The sequence below is a fragment of the Labrus mixtus genome, chromosome 20 (assembly GCF_963584025.1).
Source record: "Labrus mixtus chromosome 20, fLabMix1.1, whole genome shotgun sequence".
In the NCBI taxonomy this organism is placed as follows: Eukaryota; Metazoa; Chordata; class Actinopteri; order Labriformes; family Labridae; genus Labrus; species Labrus mixtus.
In genome coordinates, this window is record NC_083631.1 from 8,063,659 (window position 1) to 8,091,423 (window position 27,765).

General features: G+C 42.4%; 1 protein-coding gene across 2 annotated transcripts in view; it reads right to left on the reverse strand.

Annotated features, from left to right (window-relative positions):
* The window catches only part of lgals2a (lectin, galactoside-binding, soluble, 2a), a 205,454-nt gene that overhangs the window by 176,324 nt on the left and 1,365 nt on the right, over nt 1-27,765 (reverse strand). The window contains exons 2-4 of one of the 2 annotated variants that reach the window (XR_009665770.1): nt 26,535-26,614; nt 25,921-26,092; nt 25,449-25,776 (exon numbers count right to left, since the gene is read on the reverse strand). Coding sequence is in view for 1 of the 2 variants with exons in the window: in XM_061027098.1 (XP_060883081.1) it covers nt 25,630-25,776; nt 25,921-26,092; nt 26,535-26,614 (399 nt within the window). In the remaining variant the exon portion in view is untranslated. Of the gene's footprint in view, nt 1-25,169; nt 25,777-25,920; nt 26,093-26,534; nt 26,615-27,765 lie in introns of those variants that run through there. The other variant, XM_061027098.1, reaches the window with a different exon arrangement.

Here is a 27,765-nt window from a genome sequence, read left to right on the forward strand (position 1 = left end):
TTTTTGTTTGATAACGACGACTTATAAGATGGTTTCTATACTGATCAGAGCTCTCAAGAACTGCCGTCAATGTTGTGCTTTGCCTCTGTGCAATGCCTGTCAGCACCTGTGTGTCCAATCAGACTCAAAGCTGATCGTTTGCTCTTACTGACATTGTTCCCTTTTTTCTAGATCCTTGCTTGTGTTGTAATTACTCTCTGATGTACGTCGCTTTGGATAAAGTGAATTGTAGAATTGTAGAAAATTATAAAAACTGCTGCAGCACGTCGGCCTGAAGCCGTCACACCGATACAGATCCAGTGACAGACGTCATGTTAAGTAAAAAAAACTAGACGTTATGACATCTTTGTACGACATTTATTTAAGTCCTTAAGAATTGTTTTTTGATGTTACAGAAGCAGAAAAAACAAGAAGATACCTTCACATTGCTGAAGATTTGAGTCTAGAACCAGAAAATACGTGTTGATGTTTTGACTTATTTCATGAAATTGCGATCATCACGCAAACGTTGATGGCAGACGGCGTTGACGCTGCTGGTGGGTTTTGATGACGGCAGTGACTGAGGTGACGACGGTGATGACTCAAGGATCTGTGGTGATGACGAAGATAACGCTCATGAATCGTGAGTGTAAAGAAGAGTGACGACCTTCACGTCATCACAAGAGATTATGTAAAGGAAGAAAGCAACAGAAGTCTGCAGGATGTTTTAAAATCGGGTTTGTGAAAAACAGTGTGATGGGACAAACATGTAAGAAGAGAAAAAACAAAGAGAGATAGTGGAATGTCTGCTGAGGAGTAAGATCGAGTAGAGAGATAGTGGTGAGGAGTGACAGAGTACGGGCGTCAAGCCAAAAGAAAGTTCCTCCTCTTAAACATCCCTCTTGTCCCCGCACACACAGAAACACAAGATCCCAAGAAATTCAGAAGCCGCCGACAGATAGAAAGAGAGAAAGGAGGAAAATGTTTGGGTTTTAAATTTGTCAACAAATTCACAGCAGATCTGATAAAACAAAAACATTAATCCGATTTAATTCTTATGTCGCCTAATTCTAATTTCTAAGCAAAACGTGGTGTTACTTCAAATTTCCACATACTCAGTGCATGCCACCGCAGTCTGTCAGCGCTTTAGTCAAAGCTTCTGTTTCCACAGCAACTACTACTAGTGTTGTACTCCAAATCGATCTTGGCCTCGCCCTGCCCTGGTCTTGGTCTTGACTCTGTCTCAGGCCCTAAGTGTCTTGGTCTTGACTCGGTCTTGGAGCACTCTGGTCTCATGTATGTCTTGGTCTCGCCCTGTCCTGGTCTTGGGTTTGTTTGGTCTCGGTTAGTGTGGTCTTGACTACAACACAATCAAATACGCTGCAGTCTATTTGAAACTGAGCCCGCTGCAAGCACGCGCCAAGCTGAACAGAATCGATCGAGCTGGAGAGGAAGTCAGACGAGGCACAGAGCATCCGGTCAATTTCAAAATAAAACACAATATACAAACTCACAATCATATTTTCCATCACTTTATCAAGATTACTCCAAAACAGGCTATGACAGAACAACACGGCAAGCTCAGAAAGACAACGCAATATGTTGTTTGGGTTAGTTCTCCTGTGATGTGTGTCTATGTGGAAATTGCCAGTTAGCGAGAACATCAATTATTGATCAGTCTCATCGACTCTGATTAGAAATCCTGCACTCTCATTTTTAATATCCCCATGCGAGGAGAATAAGCAGAATTGCAGCTTCAGATTTCTTGCTCAGTTTAAAAAGTTGAAAACATTTCTGCACCGATGATTGAAGGCTGTCTGGACTTCTCTTTTTTGTTTTGCTTACAAAACTATTTTCCATGGAATAACTTTACACAGCTACAATCCTGCTGACAAGTTGTTATGACGGCCTTTAACACTTTTAATAGATTAGATTTTTAACCTGCACGTGGAGGAAGAGAACAGGAGATGGAAACAGATAGAGCAGGGAGCTGTTTCCCCGAGATAACGAGTATCATCCAGTCAAATGTCTCCACGACTCCACTCAAATGTGTCCCTAGGTCTAAAGGCTGCCGAGGTTAAAGCAGACTGAGAGCAGTTTTGCAGGGAGTCCTGGTGGCTGTTTTTCTTTTTGTCTCAGGTTGATTTCACAGATTTAATTGGTTTGAGGCACTGCAGGGAGGGAGACAAGCACTGCCCCTCCTTTTGTGTTGTTATTTCACGTTTCTAAACTTTCAATTTACGCATTCAAATTTCAGAAGTGTCTGATAATTAAATGTGCACATTTGAGTTACCTGAGAGAGTCCATTGTGTCGGAATAGGATGCAGACAAAAATAATTATGTATCTCGTGAATTAGATGATCCGCGGTGTGAAATGTTACTGTTTTGTTGTCCTATTCCCTGACTCATCTACCGCCCGGCAGAAATTACAATAATCTGTGACAATTTCTGCCGTCACTCAATTTGTATGAATAAGAATCTGGTGATTAATTTTAGTCTCATCTGAATTATCATTCAAGAACAAATTGTCTTCATTTCCTTGATAATAACCTTCTCCCAGAAGTATCTAAAAGCCAAATTATAGGACAATATTACTCTGCATGTCCCTCACTAAGCACTAAACGATCCATTAGTCATGCAATCAACCAGGCAGAACATCCTCGGACAATAACGCTATGGAAGTGCCACTCTGACTCGAGAAGGTCGAGATTCTTCGTGGCAGGAGCTTCGTTTTGTTCACATCGCTGAGCAGCGAGCCGAGCGAGGTCGGACGACAGGATGTGGTGTCCGTCAGAAAGACTTAGTGACGCTACAGCGGACCCGAAGATCGGCCTTCCTTAGTGGTGTCGGCGCCCTGACAGGTGACAAAACAGCTGTGGAAAAAAGGCACGGCGAGGGAGCATGTGTGTGTGTGTGTGTGTGTGTGTGTGTGTGTGTGAGTGAGTCTGTGTGTGTATGTGTGAGTGTGTGTGTGTGTGTCACAGAGAGCATGAAATAATAGGTGTGTGTGTGAGTGCATGTGTGAGTGTGTGTGTGTGTGTGTGTCTGAGAGAGAGACGTTTACTAAAAAGAGACAGACTTGGTGAGATGTTGGAGACAACTTGCAAAACAACAATCGTAAAACGTCTTATTCAGTATCTTAAATATTTTTTTTCTGTTTGGTGCCTGAATCATTCTGCAGGTCATCTAATCCATTAAATTCAGATTTAGATGTTGTTGCTAAAACAGGGATTTTGGGAACACATGGTAAGATAGAAGACAGCTCTGAAGTGGAGCAAAGTGAGAGTTTTCATGTCAGGAGAGTTTATAATGGAGTGCAGGTGTGAGGTTGGATGTTTCTGGGTCAATGGGACAGACTGAGGTTCCTCCTGGGCTTGTTTTTGGTCCAAATTCAACTCAAGACCAGACGAGGGGATCGCATGTTCTCTTTAATACACACTCGAAGACCTCTCTTTTTGGAAAAAGCACCCACTCTAAATACCCAAACTGTTATCTTTTGTGTTGTCTATTTTCATGTATGTTGTCTACTTTTACTTTAAAGTCTTTATATGTGATTTTTCACACTTAAATATAATATAAATCAAGTCTATCCTCTGAAAATAACTCTGTGAGTCATGACTGTCTACAATGGGTGTAACACCCGAGTCCCACTGTCTGTGATGTTTTCAGAGTTTTCAGAGTCCTATCTTCAGTTTGTTTACATCGCCCGGACGGCCGGCTGACTCCTCCCCTCGTGTATAAAAGTTGTTTAATTGAGGGACTAGAGAAAAGAAGAATAACATACTGTACTCACTGCTTAACTGTGTTTCTAGATCACGCTCATTTCAGGTAAATTTACATGCAGTGTGAAGATACGAGCATAATAAAGATCGCTAGCATTAGCATGCTAACACAACAATGCAGGGCGAGTTTGTTTTGATTTCATGCTGGTGCTCAAGGGCGACATCTGCTGGAGAAAAAAATTGCTTATAATGGGGCGCTGGTGGCGCAGTGGTTAGTGCGCGCGCCCCATGTATGGAGGCTGTAGCCTCAAGCAGGCGGCCCGGGTTCACATCCCACATGTGGCCTCCTTCCCGCATGTCATTCCCCACTCTCTCTCTCTCTCTCCCTGATTTCAGACTCTATCCACTGTCCTATCTCTCCATTAAAGGCACAAAAAGCCCAAAAATAAATCTTTAAAAAAAAATAATAATAAATTGCTTATAAAGCCTTTAAAGCACATCGAGTCCAAGTGACAACCAGAAGCTCTCTTACAGTTGGATGAATGTAAAAAAGCAGTGACAGTAACTGGACTTTGTTTGCTTTTATACAACCTTGCAGCCTCATGATTTGGGGTGCTGCTCATGGTTAAACAAACCCCATCGCTTCAGACAAACTTCTCCCGTTGTGTTGATTTAGTTTCCTTCTCGATCTGTATTTAATCAGCAATTCAAACTTTGACGTCTACAGTTCTACCCCAGTCACAGCTGTAAAATTTACTATTCAACTATATAAGCATGCGTCATCTGAGGAGCTACATTTGTACTTCTGATTGAAGCTCCTCTCTGTCAGGTGATTGTACTCTTTTTTTCACACCTGGATCCTGTCCTCTGATCTCCCATATTTTGCCCTCTGCATGCAATCTGTCGCACACTGATTCAAAAAGCACCCCTATGTTCTCTCTCTCACACACACACCTTTGGTCACAATCACGTTCAGTGTGAAATAAAAGCAGAGAGCCTGTGGGTAGAGTGTACATGAGTCAACAGCCTTTCCTGCCGGTGGCTTTCACGTTGACTCACATTTCCACACAGCGAGAGAAGAGAGAGGTTCTGAAGTCAGGACCAACAGATTCATAACACCACCACTTTATTTTCCACCACGGGTGCGGATACATTTCGGAGAATGTCAATGAAGTTAAAACATAAACTGGGAACAACCTTGCTTGATTTAGCTACGTGATGATGGAGCATTAAGATGCAGATCTCCCATCTAATCAGACGTTTTTAATTTCTGACATTTTTCTCCTCCAATTTATGCTCTGTTTTTTTTTGTGTGTCTTGTCTGTGTCTTACTCTCTCTCTCTGCTGGTATTTGTCCCTCCACCCTTCCCTTCCTCTTTCTTTGTTCCCCACCACAGAATATCGACAGTCGACCAAACCTCTCTCTCTCTCTCTCGCTCGCTTCCTCTGGCCTTCACAGGAGGCTCTCAGGGCGCAGTATGTGGCTGCCCCTCACCACACAGTTGTCAGGAATAAACCGATCGTTTCACTTAACTGAATAATACCAGCATTCACTGCAGACCATCTCCCATCCTGCTCGCTGTCCATCTCTCTGTGCTCCCCCCAGCCCTCTGTCAACTCCATCCCTTTCCGCCTCTTCTTCTTCCCCATGATCTTTACTCCTCCTGCACCTTCTAATCCCCATCTTCGGTCTTCTCCCTTCCCCCTCCTCCTGTCCTCCTTTCTTTAGTCTCTCCTCTCCTGCTTCTCTTCTCTCACTTCTCTTACCATTTTTCTCTTTTTTCTGCTTGTCGTTCAATCTCATATCCCTCACACACATACACTCTCTCTCTCTCTCTCTCTCCCTCTATTTGTGCCACCACCCCCTGTTACTTTCAGGTCATTGTGAGCTCCTGCTACAATAGAGCCACAAATGCCCTCTCCCCGCCCCCCTACGGTGAACCACAATGCTGGATCTTGGCCCAATCCAGACCTCATATATCCGTTTTCTGTGCATTTAAAAACTCATTCACAAAAAATATTTGTGAATGTCCAGGGATTCATTACGCTCCATGCAAATGCACCTTCTGGTTTATCAAAGAATATGTCACCACCATGCATCCGTCCTCCTCGCGTTCATTCTGCAGGTTTGTGTACGACTCCCTGCTGTGTTTGCTGTTCAACAGCAGCAGTGGAATTTGTTAACTTCCTGCCTGTGATCGCAGAGGACCCCGGATTCTGCAAAAGCAGGCAGGAAAGACTTCAGGCGCTTGTGCATCATTTTCCTGTGTAACGCAGCGTGTGCAGAGCGGCACTGACATTTCCGCAATAAAACACCTGATCACACTGGATCACTGGGAAATCAATCATTTTGTGTTTCTGGGAGATTTTAATGGAATCCCCAGAGAACAGTCTGGACTTTTTACATTTGGTGGATATCATTATCGAGGCTCCTTAAGGAACCGAGTCTGTCTCAATACAGAATCAAAAAATACATTCTCAACCCCGGGGAGAGATCTGGTACCACTATCGATCTTGTTCTATGATTTGGAAGAAAGACGGGTTAGAGACGTCGATACTTTTTCAACACAACTATTATTTCTATTTTGTCCTCCAGACAACTGTATTCATGTATTCACAAGTCAACTCTCCAACTCTTGGGGTTACATTTGAACTCATCATGAAGACGTCCTTTCACTGACCCGACCTTGAACATATCTTAATCTCACTAAATGTAACATGTTCAGTTAGCTAACCGGCCGTTATCCCGCCTATTTCAACACAGATTTCAACGTTGGATTACGATTTTTAACCAACAGAACTTGTTGCAAAGTTTCAGATGCTGTGCGAGAGTTTCTTCAAGTCAAAAAATTATCAAAAAGGTGCAGGCAATTCTGTTTTATTCAAAAACTCTATTAGACACATGATGTATGTTTGAGCACCAGTGATTTGATTTAAAAGACGTGACTTAACTCGGGATGTAGCATCATGTTTCAGGACCAATGAGACTCAATTACTCAATAGCCTCAAACGTTATTGGTTTTCTGGTTCTGAAAAATGCAGAACCATTAAAGACCTTGAGGAACCTTGTTTGGATCCCCTTCTCTAATCCTGATATCTTAGTCAAAATACGACATTAGCACAATTTTATGATTGATTATCGGTAAAACAATAATTTTAATAGGTTGCATTTACTTCATATTCACACATCTGTTTGATTCAAAAAAGTTTTTTTCTCTGCCAATCTCATTTCAACTATTTCATAACAGTAATCAGACAAAGATATGCACGGCCTCTGGCAACCGAGTGGCTTGAAATTGAATAAAGATGTCTCCATTCCTTTTGTTAACCAACTTTCTGCCAATCCTGCTGACCTCACCGTGCAGGATACGACGTCACGACTATCTGGACTGCAAAACAAATCATTCTTAGCATTCAAAAGTTACACCGTTTAGTTATTTACTTGACGATCTACCTTATAAAAGATCAATCATAAGCATCCCTATAGAGGTACAATAAAGCCATGCAGAATACTTATGCATCAATGTTTTCCACTAACTCAAGCTGTGCTACATTTACATCTTTGTCATCAACTCTTGATTTCTTGACCCAATAGTACTCTAAAACATATCAATGCACAGAATAACTGATGCTTTGTTCACAGGGTCACTTGAAGGGGTCATAGTTCCTTAAAACCAATTGCCATTTGGCTTGACTCGTGCAGCTCAAGGGGTATTTTATGTTTAAGAGCAACCTCAGCATTAGCAGTAAATCTAGCATGACCAGAGGGGGCAAAAGGGGTACAGCAGGATGGAGGTCTTTTCCACCATCAAATATGAACAATGCAGGGAGAATGTGTGTGTCTGCAACATGATCTTATTGTCATGGTTTAACAGACTCTAAGATGGCATCTTATGTGGTGTCTCTTAGAGAAGATGCTGCAGCAGACGGAGCTCAGATTTTAAGAAAAATGACAAGCCACCACTTATAAAAATAAATAAAAATAAATAAAAATTAAAAAAAAAGAGTGTGTGCAAGACATATAGTCAGTCAGACGATAAACAATAAAGCTGTTTTTGAAGCTCTTTTCCAGAACTTAGATTTGCTAAATGGGCTTTTGTTTGGTCTACATTTGATGCGAGACACATAATGGGGTTTATATGGCAGCAAATTTCTCCATCATCAAGAAGATGAGAAGAGGAGGAGAGAGGAGCGAGGAGCGAGGAGCGAGGGGGCGGCCACTCCAGTGAGATCATGCTCTGTCTGATCAGATGTTTGCACCACTGTCTTCCCTGGATACAGCTTTTTGAACAATGGGGGTGGGTAGGAAAGATATAAGGTGGAATTCAAAGCTTTACATTTGAGTGCTGATTTGTAATCTCTCTTCTTGTGTCCACAATGAGACATAATGAAGAGAGCTCTGATCAACTTTGAGTGCAGCAAAGCATGAGACAGAACTGTTCAGCACCATGGACAGCGTCACACATATTTCACTGTTTGCAAACTTCACTAGAGAGTGAACTGTAATCAAAACTGTTAACAGAATGAGTCATGTACATCTTGTCTGTTTGATTTTTTTGAAAATCAACCAGGTGTTTTGCAGACTGTCCCTGAAATGCAGAAAATGCCGCAAACGCTGGAAGCTGTAGTCACACCAAACATCTTTGCCAAAAAAAAAAACGTGTTCTAAAAATAACACTAGAGCTGCGAAGCATTCCCCACAAGCATTCAACAAACCTAATGCATTTTCTAAAGCTGGTGTTTTTTTTAAAGAGTCATTTTTTTTATCTTGTTCTTTACAATCAAACTTGTTTCATTGCAACTGTCTTTTTTTTTTTGCAGAGGCTGAAAACGACTCACTTGTCTGATGTGTGGGGCTACAGGTATTAAAAAAAGAAAAAAAAAAAAAAAAACAAGCAACACCTCCACCTTATCTGTGCGCTTTTTTGTGGCTTCTCCGGAGGGGGAACAGATATAATAATTACGGCAGGGCCAATGAGTTCCTCGGTAAAAAAAAAAAAAAAAGCGGAAACATGAGACAATGATTTAAAGTGCAAATAGGCCAAACTTACCTTGAATGACATTAAAAAAAAAAAGGTGTGTCCAGGGTTTACAGCACGAAACAGCCGATGTGTCGCCTTCTCTGAGACACCTGGCCGGTGAGCACCATGGAGAATCCCTATCCACTGGCCATTTAAAGAAACGGTGTACGCGGAGGCATTTCGGCGACAGAAAGAGAGAGCGTCGTGGCGATGCTGCTGCGGTGCACACAGCCCCGCTTTCCCCCGGTGGAAAATTGGGTTTTGCGTTGCAGCCTTTGCGACTCCGTGTGGTGCGCACTGATCTCCGCTGGACTCACATCTCCAGAAAAGACAAGAAGAAAAATCAAACGAAGCTCCTCAAAGTGTTTGTTTTTTTCTTGACCCGGTAGGTTTTTTTAAATTGGAGGCTCCTAAACGACCATTTCGATCCAGGAAATGTCAAAAACGGAATCAATGTTTGGAGTTCAACTTGAGGCTGTATGCACTGAGGAATTTGGGGAAAACACTTTTTTCAACCGCGGTCACGTTGACTGAGCACACTGCAAAAAATCCCACGAAGCAGGAGGAAAATATTTGTCCTATGTTGCATGTTTTAAAAACGTACCAATCTCCTTTTCTCCATTCCCCGAAAAAAAAAAAAAAAACACTCAAACATTTCACATCTCAGATTCCGACACAGATTGCAGAGCACAAGTTGTCATTATCCGACTTTGTATCAAAAAAAAAAAAAAAAGTGGCTTCTTTTTTAAACCATATTTCAACAGTTTATCACCTGCAGACTGAAGAGTGTAAGCTTCACTTCATCAGGCGCCGAGTCCTCCTCCCGGTGGATCAGGCGATGCGAGGCGCCTCTGTCAAACCAGCCTCCTCTTACTGACAAAATATCCCAACCAACGTGCATCCAAGAACCGCTTCAGACACGAAAAAAAAACCCCAAAGGTCTAGAAACGTCCTCCACTTCAAACGACGATCAAATGCGCAGAAAAGTAAATCATTTAAATTATTTTCCACGCTTATTAATTGATCTCCAGCGCGTCAAAAACTGATCCTGTGGATGAATTCTGTGCAAAGAGTTCTGAGTGTGTGTATGTGTGTGTGTAAGAGAGAGAGAGGGGGGGCAGAGGGAAAGAGAGAGAGAGAGTGAGAGAGAGAGTCATATTTTGGGGATGTGGGCAACAGTATGCTCCTGAATGAACAGTGATCCTGATCTGGGGGCATGTGCTCATGTTACAGCACTAATGAAATTACAATTAAATCTAATTAATTGTTATGGACTGAGAGGTAAAACGGAGCTGTAGTTCGCATCATCCCTATGTGAGTTGTGGCGTGCAGGCAGGGACCGCAATCTGTGGGAAAAATGTGTGCTGGATTAAATATTTTATGAGGCATGCCCATTCCCTCATAACCAGCTCACCACCAGCACCATTGTGATTTGAGACAACACACACACACACACACACGTAGACACACACAAATAGCCCAGACGCGCACACAGCGGTGGATGATCTGGTTGAGCGTTTCGTGTCTTCATGAGATCGGACAGGCGGACGCGCCATCGCAGCGTGAACGTGAAGGACTCACGCATGAACAACTTCGATTTGAACACGGGGGGGGGGGGGGGGGGGAGATGCTCTGGACGACGGACAGTGCGCATCATGTCATCGTGGCAGGTGGTTGCTAAAACCTTGGCACGAGAAGATGACATATTGTATATTGGCTGAATCCTGCACGAGAGGGGCGAGTCAACTCTCCGTAGGGTCCGAGAGAGAGAGAGAGAGAGGGAGGGAGAGAGAGAGGGAGAGAGAGAGCGAGAGTGAGCGAGAGAGAGAAAGCGAGAGAGAGAGCGAGAGAGAGAGAGGGAGAGAGAGAGCGAGAGAGAGCAAGAGAGTGAGAGAGAGCGAGAGTGAGAAAGCGAGAGAGCGAGAGTGAGCGAGAGAGAGCAAGAGAGTGAGAGAGGGAGAGAGTGAGAGAGAGAGAGCGAGAGAGGGAGAGAGAGCGAGAGAGGGAGAGAGAGCGAGAGATAGGGAGCAAGAGATTGAGAGGGAGAGAGGGAGAGAGAGAGTGAGAGAGAGAGCGAGAGTGAGCGAGAGAGAGAGGGAGAGAGAGAGAGAGAGATAGGGAGAGAGAGCGAGAGATAGGGAGAGATAGGGAGAGAGAGCGAGAGATAGGGAGAGAGAGCGAGAGAAAGCGAGAGAGAGTGGGGAGTGAGAGAGAGCGAGAGAGAGAGAGTGAGCGAGCGAGAGAGAGAGAGAGGGAGAGAAAGCGAGAGAGAGTGAGCGAGTGAGAGAGAGGGAGAGAGGCGTGCAATGATGGAAAATTATTTGGGAGGGAAATTCTTATTTGAATTTCTGGTGAATAACTGCACACACTCATCACTTCAGGGCTGTTTTCCGTCTTCAGGTCGTTTCAGCACCATGGACAGCTAACAGGCGAGCACAGCCTCCAGCAGCAGCAGCAGCAGTGCTGTCCAGCGTGCTGAAAACTTCTCATTAACGTAAACTCCATTTATCTGCTTTAACCTCCTCCTCTGAGGGTCACAGCACTCGGTCGACTTTCTCACGAACTCTTGGGGAACACTTCCTGCATTGGATTTTAGCTGTAGTACCATATTTAACCACTAGGCCTAATTATATTGTAAAAAAAGACTCAATTATTTCCTCCGAACACTCTCCCCCCTCCCCCAAAAAAGCCTCTACAAATGATTTGGCATTGGAAGACCAGGAGCTCCTCCTCAATAAAAACCTAACGGATTGTATGTCTCTGATCATAAACTGCTTTAATTAACAGTCTATGTACAATTATAAAAAGGCCAGCAGCAGCTAATGTAGTAAGAAGGTCAAACAGATCATTGGTTCCCAACCCGAGGTTCAGGCTCAAAAATGGGGGGGAGTGGGATGTTTTGTATACTCTGAGGTTGTCAAATTATGTTTGTACATGTTAACTAAAATCATGAAAACACACTTTCTTGGTAGTTTTTAAAAAAGGTAGTTTTGTCATTTACAAATGTTTGCAAGTCTTCTCTGTTGGGTTTTGCGTTGCAGCCTTTGCGACAGCGTCCGGTGCGCACTGATCTCCGCTGGACTCACATCTCCAGAAAGACAAGAAGAAAAATCAAACGAAGATCCTCAAAGTGTTTGAATTTCTGAGCCGGCAGGTTTTTAATTGGAGACTCCTAAACGACCATTTCGAGCCAGGAAATGTCAGTAAAAGAACAGTAAAAGCAAACCATTAACAATCACACAGAGGATTAAATATATAAAATATGTGGAATGAAAAGATCCAAAAGAAATATAGAAAAAAAAAAAGACCTGGGCTGTATCCGAATTGCCAAGTACCTACTCAATCATTCAATAGGCAGTAGGCAGTATGCAGTACCTACTATCCGTGCTGTATACTGTTTAGTACCTACTATTCAGTAGGCGCGCACAGTAGGCAGATATTTGTCCCTACTTTGTCTGATTCATTCAGTATGGAAGTGACGTCATTTATGTTACCCGAACCGGCCGCATCCACCCGTTTTTTTGTTTTTTTTGTTTAACTTTATTCAAGAAGAGTAATGCTCATATACAGTCAGGTAAACAAAAAACAATATAAATACAATACAATGTAAATCAAGTAAAAGGCAGATTAAATAACTAAATCACATACAGTAGCCTTCATAAAGACAAGTACAAATGAAAGACAGTAATATACAGAATATAAAGTAAAATAAACAAATAAAGACGCATTTAAATAGTGAAATCATTATTTAAATAGAGGGGGAAAGGTTTTATAATAATGCAGATATTTGTTATATTTTCTGTTGTTAATTAAAAGTAGTGATTTCAGTCGGAGGCGAACGTGAAGTGACAATTTACGTTTAATTTCACACTGCATTGTGGGTGGTAAAATACAATTCATTTCCTGAAAGCACGCATCCGATCCATACTGCATAAAACCTGGAAGTTAGTATCCATACTGAAATGTTCAGAGGTGGACCCAAAAAATGCATACTGAATGACCACGAAAGTTCAGTATACTGAAACTCCCTACTGAATAGTACGTACTGCATACTGAACTGTGACAATTCGGAAAGGGCCCTGTACTGCTTCTCCTGTTGGGGGTCGAGGGTGCTGGAGGCGATCCCAGCTGTACTGGTCACCAGTCAATCACAGCACTGACAACCAGTCACACTCACATTCACACCTACGGTCACCAATTAACCTAACGAGTGTGTCTTCAGCCTGTGGAAGGAAGCCCGGGGTACCTGAAGAGAACCCACGCATGGGGGAGAACATGCAGACCCCATGCAGACCCCACACAGAGAGAGGCTCCGGTCCGGCGGGGATTCGAACCAGGAACCTCCTCGCTGTGAGGCAACAGCGATAACCACGGCACCACCATGCAGCCTGCAGCCAATCACAGTCATCACAGCTTAACACTACACCAGTTTGATATCAAGAAGTGTGTGTTAGAAGTGGAAACAATGAAAATGTGTGTTCATTTTAGACAGTAAAGTTTCACTTTTTTTCAGAGTGGGTCCTTGGGGGGCTTTTCTTAGATTCATGTGATTCATTGATAACTGGAGATCAAACTGCTGTGGAAAGAGTTTGTTCCATTTCTCACTGTTTTGTTGGTCATTAGAAATAACGCTGATCCACACACAATACAAAGAGTGAGTTCGCAGAGATTTCAGATCAATTAAACATGACTACATTCCTCCACATGCAGGTCGGTCACACAGAGCCGCGAGCTTTGGGCCGCTCTGATTCCGAAGCACACACTTTGTATTGACAGCACAAATACTTATGGCACTTTCAAACCCCGCACAGGAGAGAGAGGCTGGAGGCATGAAAATTGTATGTTTTGCCATTGTGAGGTTATGACTAATTCAAGGCGCCGTGCGCAAAAATACCCCCACTTGCCAGCTTGAGGTAAAGTGCGTTATTCATAAGTTGTGAATAATTGAGGTTTAGGGAGCACGGTTGGAGCTGGGGGGGGGGGGGGGGGGGGGGGGGGGGGGGGGGGGTATTTGCTGACTGTGGGCTTTGTCTGGGTTGGCACTTCCGAGGAAACACAAAGCTCGGGTCAGGCAATTAGCAGAAGGAACAAAGAAACAAAACTTGGAACTCTGTGTTTTACTGACCATGAAAAGCCAAATAGTCCTTTTTCTATGTTGTTTGGATATTTTTACCAAGCGGGATGTCCCTGACTTTGTGTTCCCGCTGCTTAAAGTTTGGTGCATGATTGTGTAAGGGCGGGCATTAACATGCATTAGTGACCAAACAGAGGGGGGAGGGGATGTCAGAAAACAATGCGTGATTCATGTTACATTGCAGTACAACATGTGTCAGATCACATCCCATCACATCAAAGCAGAGCAACAACAGAGTAACACAGGACCGGCTAGTATCACAGCAGTACAACATCATGAGTCATACGGCGCATCTCTTTTTTTATTTCAGGACAAAAACAAAAAAAGTCTATGATTTTAACTACAACCTGCCAAAATGAAAAGCAGATGCTTTCTGTAATTACAGCAGCAACGTGGAACATTGTTTTCCCTATATCTGCATATTCATCACACAAATATGGCACCTGGTTCTGCAGAGGTGTGATGTAAAAAAAAATGAAAACATTTACCCAGGACAAAATACTCCCATTACCGACAACTCACAGCGATCATTTAGAGCTTCCCTGGCTTCGCTTTGTTGGCATCTTAACGCGTCTGACTAAAGTGTTTGGTGTTCCAATCGTAACTGAGAAAACAGCTCTTTAACAGTCAGAGTGCAAGTTTAATATTTATGTTTGATCCCCCTGATTAAAGCTTAAACTGTTGCATTTTAGCCCGGATCAAGAGCTAATATGGTGCAGGTGGTAAAAGCTCTGTTTATCACTGTTTTTTAAAGTCTGGTAAGACAAACTTCACAAGCCTGAGAGCTCATGTGGAACTCTGATAAAGTCAGGTATGTCTGTATGGATTAACATGTTGATGGAGTCTATTTTCCTCAGAGACGACGGAGACTGCTGAGGTAAGATGTTCAATATCTCTGGATGTGTGTGTGTGTGTGTGGATGTTAGTGCTTTTTCTCACCCTCTCACAGCACAGATAACGGGGTTAGGCCTGAAGGTATCTGGAGTATGAAGGGAAAAAAGATTAGCGCCACAGGCTCAAACTGCACACTGTCTCTATCTTCACTCTGCTAAAACAACTGTCACCATGCAGGTAGCTACACTGGCAAAGTAATGTCTGCACACTTAAATAAATACATGCAAGACTACTGAGTGAGTGTGTGTGTCAGAGTGGTGCATGTGGATGGATCAGTTTGATGACTTCAGACATGCAAAAAGTGTTTAACTTTCATCTTTTTTTTTTTAATTTGCCATTAAAAAAAGTGTGCCATGACATTTCCTGACCAGTTTTTGCCACTCTGTGCGCACACACACACACACATACACACACACACAGAGGGGCTCACTTTTGCACATGCACGCACACACACACACACACACACACACACAGGACGCAACTGCAACCTGAGCCGTGGCACCCCCTGTGTGCTTATGAAACATTCAGAGACCCAGTTGAGTGGACTCGTGTCCTGGTGTCGCTCCTAAATATGGGAGTGTGTCCTGTTGTGTTTTACATCAGTCATGTCAAGTCCACACTGAGGCGTCATGTTATCTGTCTGTCTGCGTTATCTGTCAACGCCACTGGGGAAAGTGACAGGCAGGGAGGAAGAGGGATAGAGAAAGTTGGCTTGATGTTGACAGGAGAATTTAAAACAAAAAAAAAGGAGATAAACTTGGCTCAAAGGTTGGATGAGTAATGATTAAAAAAAGAGGGGAGGTTTGCTGAAAAAAGGTTCAGAAACAATAAACTCAGAGCAAAAGTCATTCCATTATTTAAAAAAAAAAAAAAAAAGTCCTCGTTCAGCAGGCCAGTGTTGTAAGCTCTAAGCACTGCAAGAACAAAAAACAATTCACTCAACAACTCAGCTTCCATTAAAGCCCAGCTGGGCTGTTTTTTGCCCGCTGGACTGATGGATTGTTTGTTTAGCTGTGAGCTGTTAGCTTTGTGCTTTGGCAGCACGCGTTTTGTTTCAAACAAAAATCATACAGACTAAACAAAACCCTTTAATTGCATGAATTTTAATTGTTTCCTGTCATGTTTCGGCTCGACGCGACTCTTTTGATAATCTCTCTGAGTGCTGGTGAAGCATGGAAGAGGCGATAGGGGGAGAATATGTTCGTATTTAGTTAAAAGATTGAACCACTTGGATGTTTTTTTTGTTTGAACTGATACCATTATCGAGACTCCTTAACAATCCAGACACGGATTTCAACATTGGATTACAATTTTAAACTAACAGGACTTGAAACAAATGTTTGATGCTCTAACCACTGCTGCTTTGAGTGGAAGAGGAGGATGAATGTCCTGCAGCAGCATGAGCGAATATTAAGTGTCTGCATGCTACTCACAGCAGCAGCAGCCTGACGTGATGGAGTTTTTTTTAACCTGAAGACAGTGGAAGGGGCTGCATTTTGGTTTAATTTGATTCGCAATGGTGATTGTAAATGGTAAATGGACTTGAGCTTGTATATCTCTTTTCTAGTCTTCTGACAAAGCTCTTTTACACCGCATGTCACACCTACACATTCACACACTGATGGTAGAGGCTGCTATGTAGTGAGAACATCAGAAGTAATTCATCCCATTCATACACATTCATACGCCTCCAACAAAGCAGCAGGAGCAGTTCGGGTTAAGTGTCTTGCCCAAGGACACATCGTACATGTTGCTGCAGGAGCTGGCAGGTTGAGAAACAACGACTCTACCAACTGTGCCAACGGTTGGCTGGCATTAAAAAAAAAAAAAAAAACTTAATTAGAAAATCCAGGTATGTTTCTGCACCATTGATAAGATTTAAATTACATGACTCGACATATAACTGATGTTTAAGGATCCACATGACTCGATAGCAGTTTCTATATGCTCAAATGCGATGGATATTTGAGGTCTGGATAAATGCAGAACCTGGTTCTCAATGGAACTGATCCCCATCCCTTCTGTTGCATTAACATGTCTAGCAGTGAGTGATACTGAACTGAAAGAGTTTAGTCAGATGGTAAATGTTTGAAATCTATTCATTTGAGATGTTTGCAAACATGTCCACAGACACATTTGAACAGAGAACTCTCTTTCCTGCTGTCCTCAGTCCCACTCATCACTTCGGGGAAAAGTCCTCTGTGTGACACCGAGAAAGCAACCAAAGAATTTAAACCAAATTGACTTGATTTCAAGTCTATTTACAGCAACTCTGTTTCCCTCCAACACAAACACAAACACCCACACAACCCGTACACATCAGAATCGTGCGCATATGTCTGCAACTACAGTCTCATTTCACAGTCTGCTCTTTACCCACCCTGAACCCCCCCTGGAGGGATTTAGTAAATAGAAAGCTAGTTTGTACTTTCCATTAGAGCCTAATTCTATTACGCAGCCAGCTCTTATCGATCCAAACATTCAGGGAGACATGCAAGAAAAGTAGCAAGTGGAGCACAGCGGAGGCCAATGTGCTGGGAGGACGGAGGCGGGAAAAGGTGGGAGTGTGTGGGGGTGCGATTGGTGGAGGGATGAACAAAAGAGATAAAGGGATGAAGACGGGGGAGACGGGAATGAGAAAAGAAGGAGAGAGCTCGGCTGTGTCTGCAGCACCCACCTGTTCGTTATGATCCAGTGTCACCCTCTGATTGATTGTCACGCCATCTGTATCAAAACAGAGCGAGAAACAACATGTCATTTGTGTGTTCATGAATGCAGCTTTAACAGCAACATTCAAACGCTCTGATGTACTCAGAGAAAATATCTACAAGGCCAAATTTGCAAGGCACCAACAAACAGCATGCTCAGAAACGGTGCGGTTTAAAAAAGCACATGCTAAAGTCCGAAGTCTGAAACATGCTGCAAATGTGCTGCACAACTGCATTAGCATCAAACGCCCTGCAAATACATAAATGATGCAAAGACATACATATTCACAAAACATCTGCAAATAGGAAATCTATATATATATATTTTCTTGATGCAAGTCGTTTTGGCTTGTTGCTGAGACTTTGCACTTATCGGCCACCGAAACAAACTATTACATGCTCAAACGTTCTGACAATCTTACACATTATTCTTTCCAAATCCAGTATTGCTGTGCAGTGCACGTAAAAAAAAAAAATGTGTGCAAAGGTGTAAAAAAAATCCCTAAAGGTGTGAATGCACAGTGAACTGTGATAGGAAGCTGACCGCAGCATGGCTAGTGATGCAGCAATAGAAGATATAAACCCCGTATCTGAATGTGGAACCTGGGGAATGTGTGCTCTCACAGTGTGGAGATTTCAGTTTGCTGCAGCTCTTGGAAGCAGAGACGTGGTCACACCTGACTCACCCTGTCCGCAGGGGTGAGCGTGAGAGTAAACCTGAGGAAAAAAACAGATAGATTATGAGGGACATTTCTGCAGAGATGGGAGGTGTGTGTGAGAGAGCGAGAGAAAGAGAGAGAGAGAGAGAGAGAGAGAGAGAGAGAGAGAGGTGGTGACGAGGAGCGACTGAGCGGATATGGGAGAGATAAGTTCAGAGAGCGGTTTGAAAGAGCCGAGGCGATGTACGGCAACGAGATCGGAGGTGAGCTGGAAAGAATTGGGACGCACAGAAATACAACACGGTCGTCACGGTTACCTGGTCTGAAAATAAAAAGATTCAGTTTTCTGTGCGTGTCCGTTCTGTCAGAAGTAAAACACAAAGACAGTTCCCGACCACATAAAGGTTTAAGAAAGACGAGGAAATAAAAAAACATCTTCCCAGAGAGTGTTGAACATGATGCACATCAGACTACAAAGAATTATTAATATTTTGATTTGTAGGAGAAACACGATGATGTATTCTCGCAGCATGTTTCACAGGTACTCATGAAGCTGTCTGAGCAGCTCCCTTGCTGAGCTTGCATGCTCCTGAACACACACACACGCTAGTGAATGTAGCCGATCGTAATACAAGAGGACGGAAGAGACGGATAAATCAAAACAAACTGGCAGACAATAAGGCAGAAATGTGTATGCAAGCTGCTAGACAAAGCCAGCCAACGTTGGACTGAGGAGACAGATGGGGAAGAGGATTGTCAACGAACATTCAGTCTAAAGTTTGTCTCACAGTCTGCGCTGAGCAAAACTAACGAGGGTGCACTCCGGATTAACAGCACGCTGAAACTTGTGGCTCCTTATGCTTATGTTTGTCACTAATGCACACCCACAGTCACAGTCCTGTCAGCTCCATCAGCGGAGTCATTTTGAACAATGTGTCATTTGACAGCTCTGCTTTGACAAAGTGTGAAGACAAAAAGATTATAAAGCGTTCTTCTTTTATCGCTGAACTGGTAGAATGAGGAGAACCTGGTTTCTATTGATGGGGAACATGCAGAACATTTAAAATATGAATCATAAAACTCCTACAATTCAGCCCACAACTTACTTGATTTAAAAAAGGTACAGAAAAATGTACAGAATATTGAGCAACATCAACAGACCCTCCTGAGGATGACACAGCCTCTGGTGGAAGGAAACCACCAATGTTTCAGAGCTTCCAGTGTAACCAGCGTTTAATCAAAGGAGAACAATGCAATTTTAAACTTTAATACAATACTTGTATAAAAACAAACAGTATTGATGATACCTGTTTCGATACCAGGGCAACAAAGATATCAGTCTTAGGCACCAAATGCAGGAAAACGTCTCGTTTTTAATTACCAAAAGTTGCAATACAAACTCCTGCACACCGACTCACCTGCACAACTACTGTACCAAAATGTCTCCACGCCCTCCATATTTCCAACAGTTATCAAACGGGATGTGTCTTGTCGCGGCGGCTGCCACGACGGCACAAGTAATTTTATCGTTGCCATGGAAACACTGGATGTAACGTCAAAGTCTGCTGCTCATGAAAGCTGCCGTACTGTTGCTGTATGTGCTGCTGTGATAAAAAAAAAAACGTCATGTAAATTATACTTGGGATCATCAGAGGTAAACATATTCTCCTCCTCAGGTCGGTTTCACCCGTTCGTCTTAACATGCTTTACATGCTTGCTAGAGGTAAATTTGTGTTCCCATAAGATAGCACATAAAGTAGCTCAATGTATTGTAATGGGGACTTGACTTGCAAATCTGTTGTTTTTTATGATCTCAAATTAAATATGAAAAATAGGAATTTAGCAAACATATTTATGAAAGTGGTTTTGCAAAAACTAGTGAATGTTCCTTACGCTTCAACTCAAGTAGAAAGCTCTATGAAAACTGACGTATTAACTGAAGGAGAGCTAAACGTGTAAAGTGGTTAAAAGCAAACAGACTGAGCAAAGCATACACTTCTGTGACTGTATTTACAGTATGAGGCAGACTGCTGCGATTCAGCTGAGTCGCCAGGTCATTGCTTCCTGCCTCCCACCCTGAAGGTTTGATGCATTGTGGGAACACAGCAGAGTGGTGCATACCATGCGAGAGCAACATTTCAAAGGAGCACTTTCACCCCTCAATGTCGAGAGAGTTTGAAGCTTTAGAATTCAACTGAAAGTCTCACAAATCCACTTTACAGATATAAAATTAGAGGTCAGTCTTAGTTCAGCCGTAAGCACTAAACCAGTCGTCCTGCTGCCTGTTTCTCTTTGGACTTTTAAGTCTCTTAAATCACACCCCAGGTTGTCACTTCATGTCTGTTGCATCAGCATGGTAATGAGCTTCATTCCAGCCCGGGAAGCAACTCAAGCAAACAAGGTGAGTGACTTTGACACTATGTGTGAGGTGCATTACAAATCTTGTTGGAGGTCAGAGGTGCTCGACTCTGCACCAAATGGAGCACAGTGACTCTGTTTGTGACACACAATCAAACAAGCACCTACACAAACACCCAGGTTACAGTGCAGATATGCTTTTTATGCATGCAGACACCGATTGCACTTTACAACTTCAATCCCCTAAAAAGAGACTCACATTTCACACGTTCAGTGGTTCACTCTGCTGCAGCTATGATCCAAATAGGTGCAGTGCAGCTTGGGACTGACACTTGGTGTTGGGAAGTGCTTACTATGTGTAAAAGGTCACCTGTGCTGCTGTGCATACACATGTCACACTCACTCACACACAGACACACACACCATCACTGGAGGGCAGGTCAATGACAGTGTACTCTGCAAGCTGTCAGGCTATTCTGCTGTTTGACCTGCAGGACAAAACGGAAACCTCCCCTGGGTATCCACCTGAGCAGATTGACTGGTATATTGTACTGTAGTCCATACAAATGTGTAAGTAAATACAAATGTATTATATTTAACTGTAATTGGATCATCTATCCTCCACTGTATTGGAGTAAAGCCCTTCAATGTCACCAGATAGAGAAAGGAGAATACAGTCTCTCAGTGTGATGGATATTTATACAGAAACATTTTATATGATCCTTGTCGGAGAGTCAAGTTGTGCTCAGGGTCACAGCTTAGCTCAGGTTTTAGCATACACAAGGTGCAATGAATGCGCAAAGAACATCAGTCACACCACTGCCAGAGTCCGATTACAGGTGAAAAACTGCAAAACATCTCCTCCAAGTGACACTCTGCAGGTTAATCAATGAACCTAATGATTAACAAACCCCACAACAACTACGAAACTCACAAATTTAAATCAAAGTCACCAGAAATAACATATTTTAAGTTACAAAATAGTCCAGCTGTGCAATAACTCTGCTGTGGTTTAAAAACGTAATGTTTTACGGATTTACAAAACTCCTGCTAGCTAAAAACCGTCTGCGGGTGTTACGGTTTAAAAGGTGACCGTGTTAACTTGTGACTTCCTGCCAGTTGTCGTGGTAACAACAGATGTTGAAGACAGAAAGTGTCCAAATGGATGTCTCTTAATTTAGTCTTTTATTATAACGTCAAAAATACTCAAAACGTCTTTCATTTGGCTGAAAGTCGCCAGGTAACTCTTTACAACGTAACACCTCCAGCTTTAGCTAACATTAGCCCATGAAACACAGCACATAGAAGTAGCTTACCTTTAGCTCACAAGCTAACTCACATTGTTTATGCGGCTCAACCAGACAGTCCTCTTCATCCTCTTTATCCTCCATGTTTTGCGACACTTATTACCACATCTTTGCATTTTGTAGCTGAAATGAAAATCTCTCCTTGATGTCTTCATCTCAAACTTTTGTTTCTTGTTGATACAAATTTAAGCTGATACGCTTTTATTTAAACTGTGAACGCAGGAATATTGTATTTCTCCCCCCCAAAAAAAGACATAACTTACCCAAACTAACAAAGTGTAAAAGTATTTTAAAGAAATGTTTTTGTATGCTAATGTATTTAAACACACCTGCGTATTTCTTACTTAATTGTGAGGTAACCTATCGTGAGCACACTGCTGCCCCCTGGTGGTGTGGCAGACTAAATCCCCAAATGGTTTTTATCGTGGCGCATCGTGGCAAGATAAAATGAGAGACAGGTAGTTAATTTGATACTGTCGATAAATCGGTTATTTTTGTTGTTGTAATGATTAAATGTATTGGCATATCCGACATGAACTCAATGACCTCATGAACACTTTGTGTTTGAGTGATGATGCTTATTGGACTCATGCCAGCTACAAGGAGCCACACATACTGTACAAACCCGACCAAGCAAGAAAGGTGTGTCAACAGGCGTCCTTACATAATTTCACATTTATTTGTTTTGTATTTATATGTATAGCTGGTTTCCTGCTTGCATGGAAGATTTGTTTTTCAGTGCTCTTCAGAGAAAACTGTCACAGTTCCTCCAGGATGTCTGGCTTCTCCTGGGCAGCTATTTCATTTTGTGTGTATATATACTTTTTTTTGACATGATGGTTCTGCACAAATAAATAAAATTGAATCTTGTTTGAAACTACCCAGGGTAACACTTTCATAATGATGTAGCGCAGCAGGTCCTCTTGAGTTTATGTATTATCCTGTTCGTCAGAAAAAGCAAAAAAAAAAAAACATGAGCCTGGAGGTGAAGCAGGGATGCAGAACATGAATCCAGGACCGCAGTCAGCTCAGGGCGGGCCCACGCACATCTCAATGTGTGGCTGATAGCTTCGGTGCAAAAATCTGGAGTCATGCTGGCGCTAAATATAGACAAAGGTTTTATGTAAGCTGCGGTGAATCATTCCAATCCACACATTTCAGCACATTTACTCACACTGAACCAGTGACAAGGCACAGGTGAAGCAAACACGGCGACCTGTTAAACAGCCACAAAGCCCATCACATGAAATAGATTAACAGAACTGACAACGCAGCATATGCTCGCGCTTTGTCTGCTGGAATTCCACTTATTTACATACGTGTGTGTGTGTGTGTGTTGTGTGTGTGTGTTCCTCCAGGGCAAGGTAATTTGAATGTGTTAATCACAGAACAAACGTGATTGATTGGACCTGTGGGGAAGGGTGCAGGGTTTGTCCTTCACACAAGCACCACAGCGTTAGTCTGAAGAACACGTACACCTACTTCATCTCACGGTAAACTAAAAATATTTGCACACGTGTTGTTTGAAAAACCTCTTCTGACATATACTGATCAAACATGTTCACACACAACTTTCGGGTTGACTGTAGGCGAGGGAGAAGGTATAGAGTCAAGAAAATGATAAGATTGAATTTCAGCATTGCCTTTAAATGACCTGTGTGAGTTTCTCTCAGGGAAAAAGGAGAGAATAGATATTGTTTGTAATCAATAGATAATGAGATATAATAGGTTATAATATAATCTTTGTTGATGAGCCTGGAGCCTTATCCTCCTTAAACACAAACACATCTCGTACTCTATAACAACACAGCCCTGGATATTGATCATGTCTGCCAAAAAGTAATGAAGCTTGGAAGTGTAAAAAATGAATTATTTCCAATTAGGAGTGCGAGAAGAAGGATGGGTTACAGCTGAGGAATGAGTAAGTGAGAGAGGGACGAGTCTGCACAGAAAGTAAGGAGGGAGAGGAGAGAGAGGGAGGGTGAGTGTTCATCATGGCAACCAAATCTGCTCCTTCCCCTCCTCCAGAGAGATAACCTTTGACCCTGCCAGGTAGCTACAGACCAATGATTACCTCGCACACACATGCACACACACATGCACACACAGCAGCCTGAGTGACTTGGAGAAAGCATGGCACACTGATGCACAAAGCATGCAGAAGAGCCACAGGCACACACACACACACGTTTATGTAGCTTTTTGTCTTGGAGGAGGATGAGAGCATGGGAACCTGTTTCACACATTAACTCAGCTCTTCACTTTCTCCTCTCTATTCAGCTGCCTTAAAGTCAGCCTTGCACACATTGCCCTCTGTTACATCAGATTAGATTGTAATAACACTCATGAGTCTCTCAAACACACACACACACACACACTATGGTTGGAACCACTGCACACATTAAAGTCTTGTCATTACTTTTATTTTCACCTCTGTGCCATTTCGTGTTGGAAGAACAAATTATACTTGTCATCAGGAGATCAATAGAGCCGACAAATTAATCTTTTTTTTTTCTTCTAAAAAAATAAGTCTCTGTTTTATCTTCCTAATTTTTAAGATGGAGCCGCTGTTGCACAATTTGTCTAATTACATTTTTTTTTGTCTAATTTACAAAATATGCAAAAATAATGATGAAACAAATTAGTTAAACTATTGTTACTCATTGTTACAACCCCCCCCCCCCCCCCCCCCCCCCCCCCAGATGGCCCAACCATGAATAAAAACACGATCAGATTGATAATAGACAAACACAGTTTCACACAGACCAAAATTCCCTCACATAGATCTACAAGCAACTTAAATATTGCATGTATGACCTGGAACATTTCCCCCAATAGCCTCAGGTTTATTACATTAAAATAACAATGGCGACATCTACTGGCTAACATGGCTAATGGCCTCGTTTCATAATTTCTTTCCTGGACTTGAGTGATTGGCAAAAGACAAAGACAGTTTGCAAAGAAAGAATGATTTAAGTGACGCCAAAATCATCGACAATTTCCGTCCATTTGTGGTCAAAACCGGACTTGATTTCTTTTTTTAAAGATGGATGTCAGAACCCTGCAGGTCAAAATAGATAATCACAAGAAAATATGGAACCAGCCCTCGAGTAAATATAGCTCACTTCTGCTTTCACAAGCTTCTGCATGGTATTAACGTTTGGAGTGCTGTGGATGCAAAGAGCTGGGGGGGTTTGGTTTTATTATTCATATGGATGAAATAAAATGTCACGTGCAGTTTATTTCCAGGTAAATTACGGTACATTTACCACCTGAAATGAACAATGCACAGAGGGCAAGGGATGTTTTTTCTCACTGGGTGTGGAAGGAGCGTCCTCATAGATAATGTACCTGTGTAAAAGGTTTAAAGAATCACAGAAGTCCATGTTTATGGTAACATTAAATGCTTTAATGCATGAGGTGAAGGAAAGCATTAAACTCAGTTATAAATCTGGAATGTCTGGGAGGAAAAAAACAGGAGAGCCTGTCGCATTTCAAGACACCGACAGAACAGATGATCACATTTTATTTGGCACTTTTTCGACTAAACAATGCAAACTGTAAATCCAATAAGAGTCAGATGACATGGCCTTGGGGATGACTTTGTGTTTGCAGCTACTATACTGTGTGTGTGTGTTTCTGTTTGTGCAGCTGCGTAGCTTAAACTATCCATCTTTTTTTGTCTGCACATGTCAGAAGATTAAAATCCTGCATATTTGAGTTGTAAGCATTTAAGGCACTGTACTAAATCCACATGTACAGAACGCATGGCAGATACAAGCTGAGGCTATAAGTGACCTGATGCTGTAGATTCATTGAACTAGAGCTGAATAGAGAATCTAAAACATTACTTGATCTCAAAGCTAGTGATGCGAGCTTCTCCGTCGAAGCTGAAGAAGGAGTACTTCTCAGCGCCGATGCGGTTGGGGAAGTGGATTGCGGATCCGTCTGAAAGAGTGACCACGAACTCTGCAGGGGTGAACTCGATGACGATCTGTAAGGTACAAAATGTGCAAACTTAACATCTCCCAACTCTATGCTATTCTGTTATTGTTGAGGTACAATTTCTCACTTTTGCCAACAGAGGTCACTAGCAGAACAAAATAGGTTAAAATACCCACACAGGAAAAACTCTCACCTTGAACTCCTCTCCATGCACGAAGGGAAACCCCCCCTCACGGTGCTCCTCGCACCAGTTGCCTCCCTGGTAAGAGTTGCAGACCACCACGTTCTCGTCTCCGTGCGCGCTAAAGCGAGGGTTGAGGTGCATCGTGAACTGGTTCTCATCGGGGCCGATGTTCACTGCAAAACTGAGGCACAGAGTCAATATGTATTCCATTTAGTCATGACCTCTCGTTGAGGAAGTAGGTAAGAGGATGCCCTCTGCACAAAACCCCTTAAGACAGCCTTGTCTGCTTTGCATTGTTTCACTTCCACAGAAGAAGAATTAGACAGAAACACAGAAGAATGTGTTTGATAAGTTGCAAACTTTCAGCCATAGCCAAATCAGAAGTGAAACTCGACTAAAGTCCAAATCATTTTGAGGGAAATAAGCTTCATCCTTACGGCTTGGCGTCTAAACATTTCCCATCAACCAGTCTGCCAAACCCTGCAGACATCTACAGAAAGTACTTATTGTTTGGAGACACGGGAGGCAGTTGTAAGTGATCCAAATATTTGAACCAGAGGGGTTTTATTGTTCCACTTTGATTGTGATGCATTTGTCTCATAATATAAAGATCATGTACTCACTTTTTAGCATCGGGCTTTGGGACTCCAACAAGGGTCAGGGTCTGCCCGACCTTGAAGGACATGTTCTTAATGATCATACCCTGTGCAGAAAAAAAAGGAAAAGAGGAGGAGGGTTGTGATATAAAACATTATTGTGTGTAAATAAATACTTTCAGGATTTGACTAGAGCCGATCATTATTGCAGCTCCAGGCAAGGAACAAGCACCGTGAGCGGCCTCAGCCAACTCACTTCATCCTCAGAAATTACTCAACATGTGTTTTCAATTATCCTCCCATTGACCGACCGGTTACAACACTCTCTGCTCTGTCCTGTACTACTGCTGCTCAGGCTGCCTTCTTTTTCCTTTCTGCAGATTTTGGCAGAGGCTAAATGTTGAGAACTGATGAGGTAAAACTGTTGGACTGAATCAATTTTTCCTATAAGAGCTGAACCGGATGGAGGTGCACAATGGAAATAAAGGCTGACCACAGCAGAAACCCTCAGCTCTGCTGCAGCTACTGTACATGTGGCAAGGGAATACTGAGCTGTGCCACGGATAGGAAATTATACTTGAGCAATCAATTCTGTGGTTGTGAAACACAGATCGCTGTTGCTTAACATTTACTCACTTTGCCTCATGATGTATCGGGGGGATCTGTCAGTGGTTAAGGGCCACAATTTCAAAAATAGCCGCCCCTCTGAGGATTTATGATTTTCACAATGAAGTCAAATATTTGCACTTCCCACTACAGAGCGGGATTCTGAGCTTTCCAAATAACGCACATAGCTGTTGTTTATCATACAACCAGACAAATACTGATCAATCAGACGGATTTTATTTGTAGTTTTTAAGTCATTTGTGTGTTTTATTAGGTATGACTGCTTTGTGCAGAAGCAGACATGCATTAATACATTTGTTTTAACTCTTTTTCCCCGTGATGACGAGTGAAATTGAGTTAGTTGTCTTGAGATCTCAACTTATTTATCACCGTATCTAAGGAAAAACAACACTCGTTTTCACATGAAAAGGAGTCATTTCAGCCGTTTTCTTGAGATCTTGAGAATTTAACTCATTATCAGGGGACAGCCAACGTTGTTGACAAGAGTTGATCTCGAGAAAACTACCAAAATTTATTTGTTATCACAGGAAAATGTAGGAAATAAAATAAATGAATGTGTGTCCCCTTTGGGCTTCTGTAGCTTTGAGAAAATATTAAAACTTTTAACTTTGCAAAAGTGATTTGGTCTTGA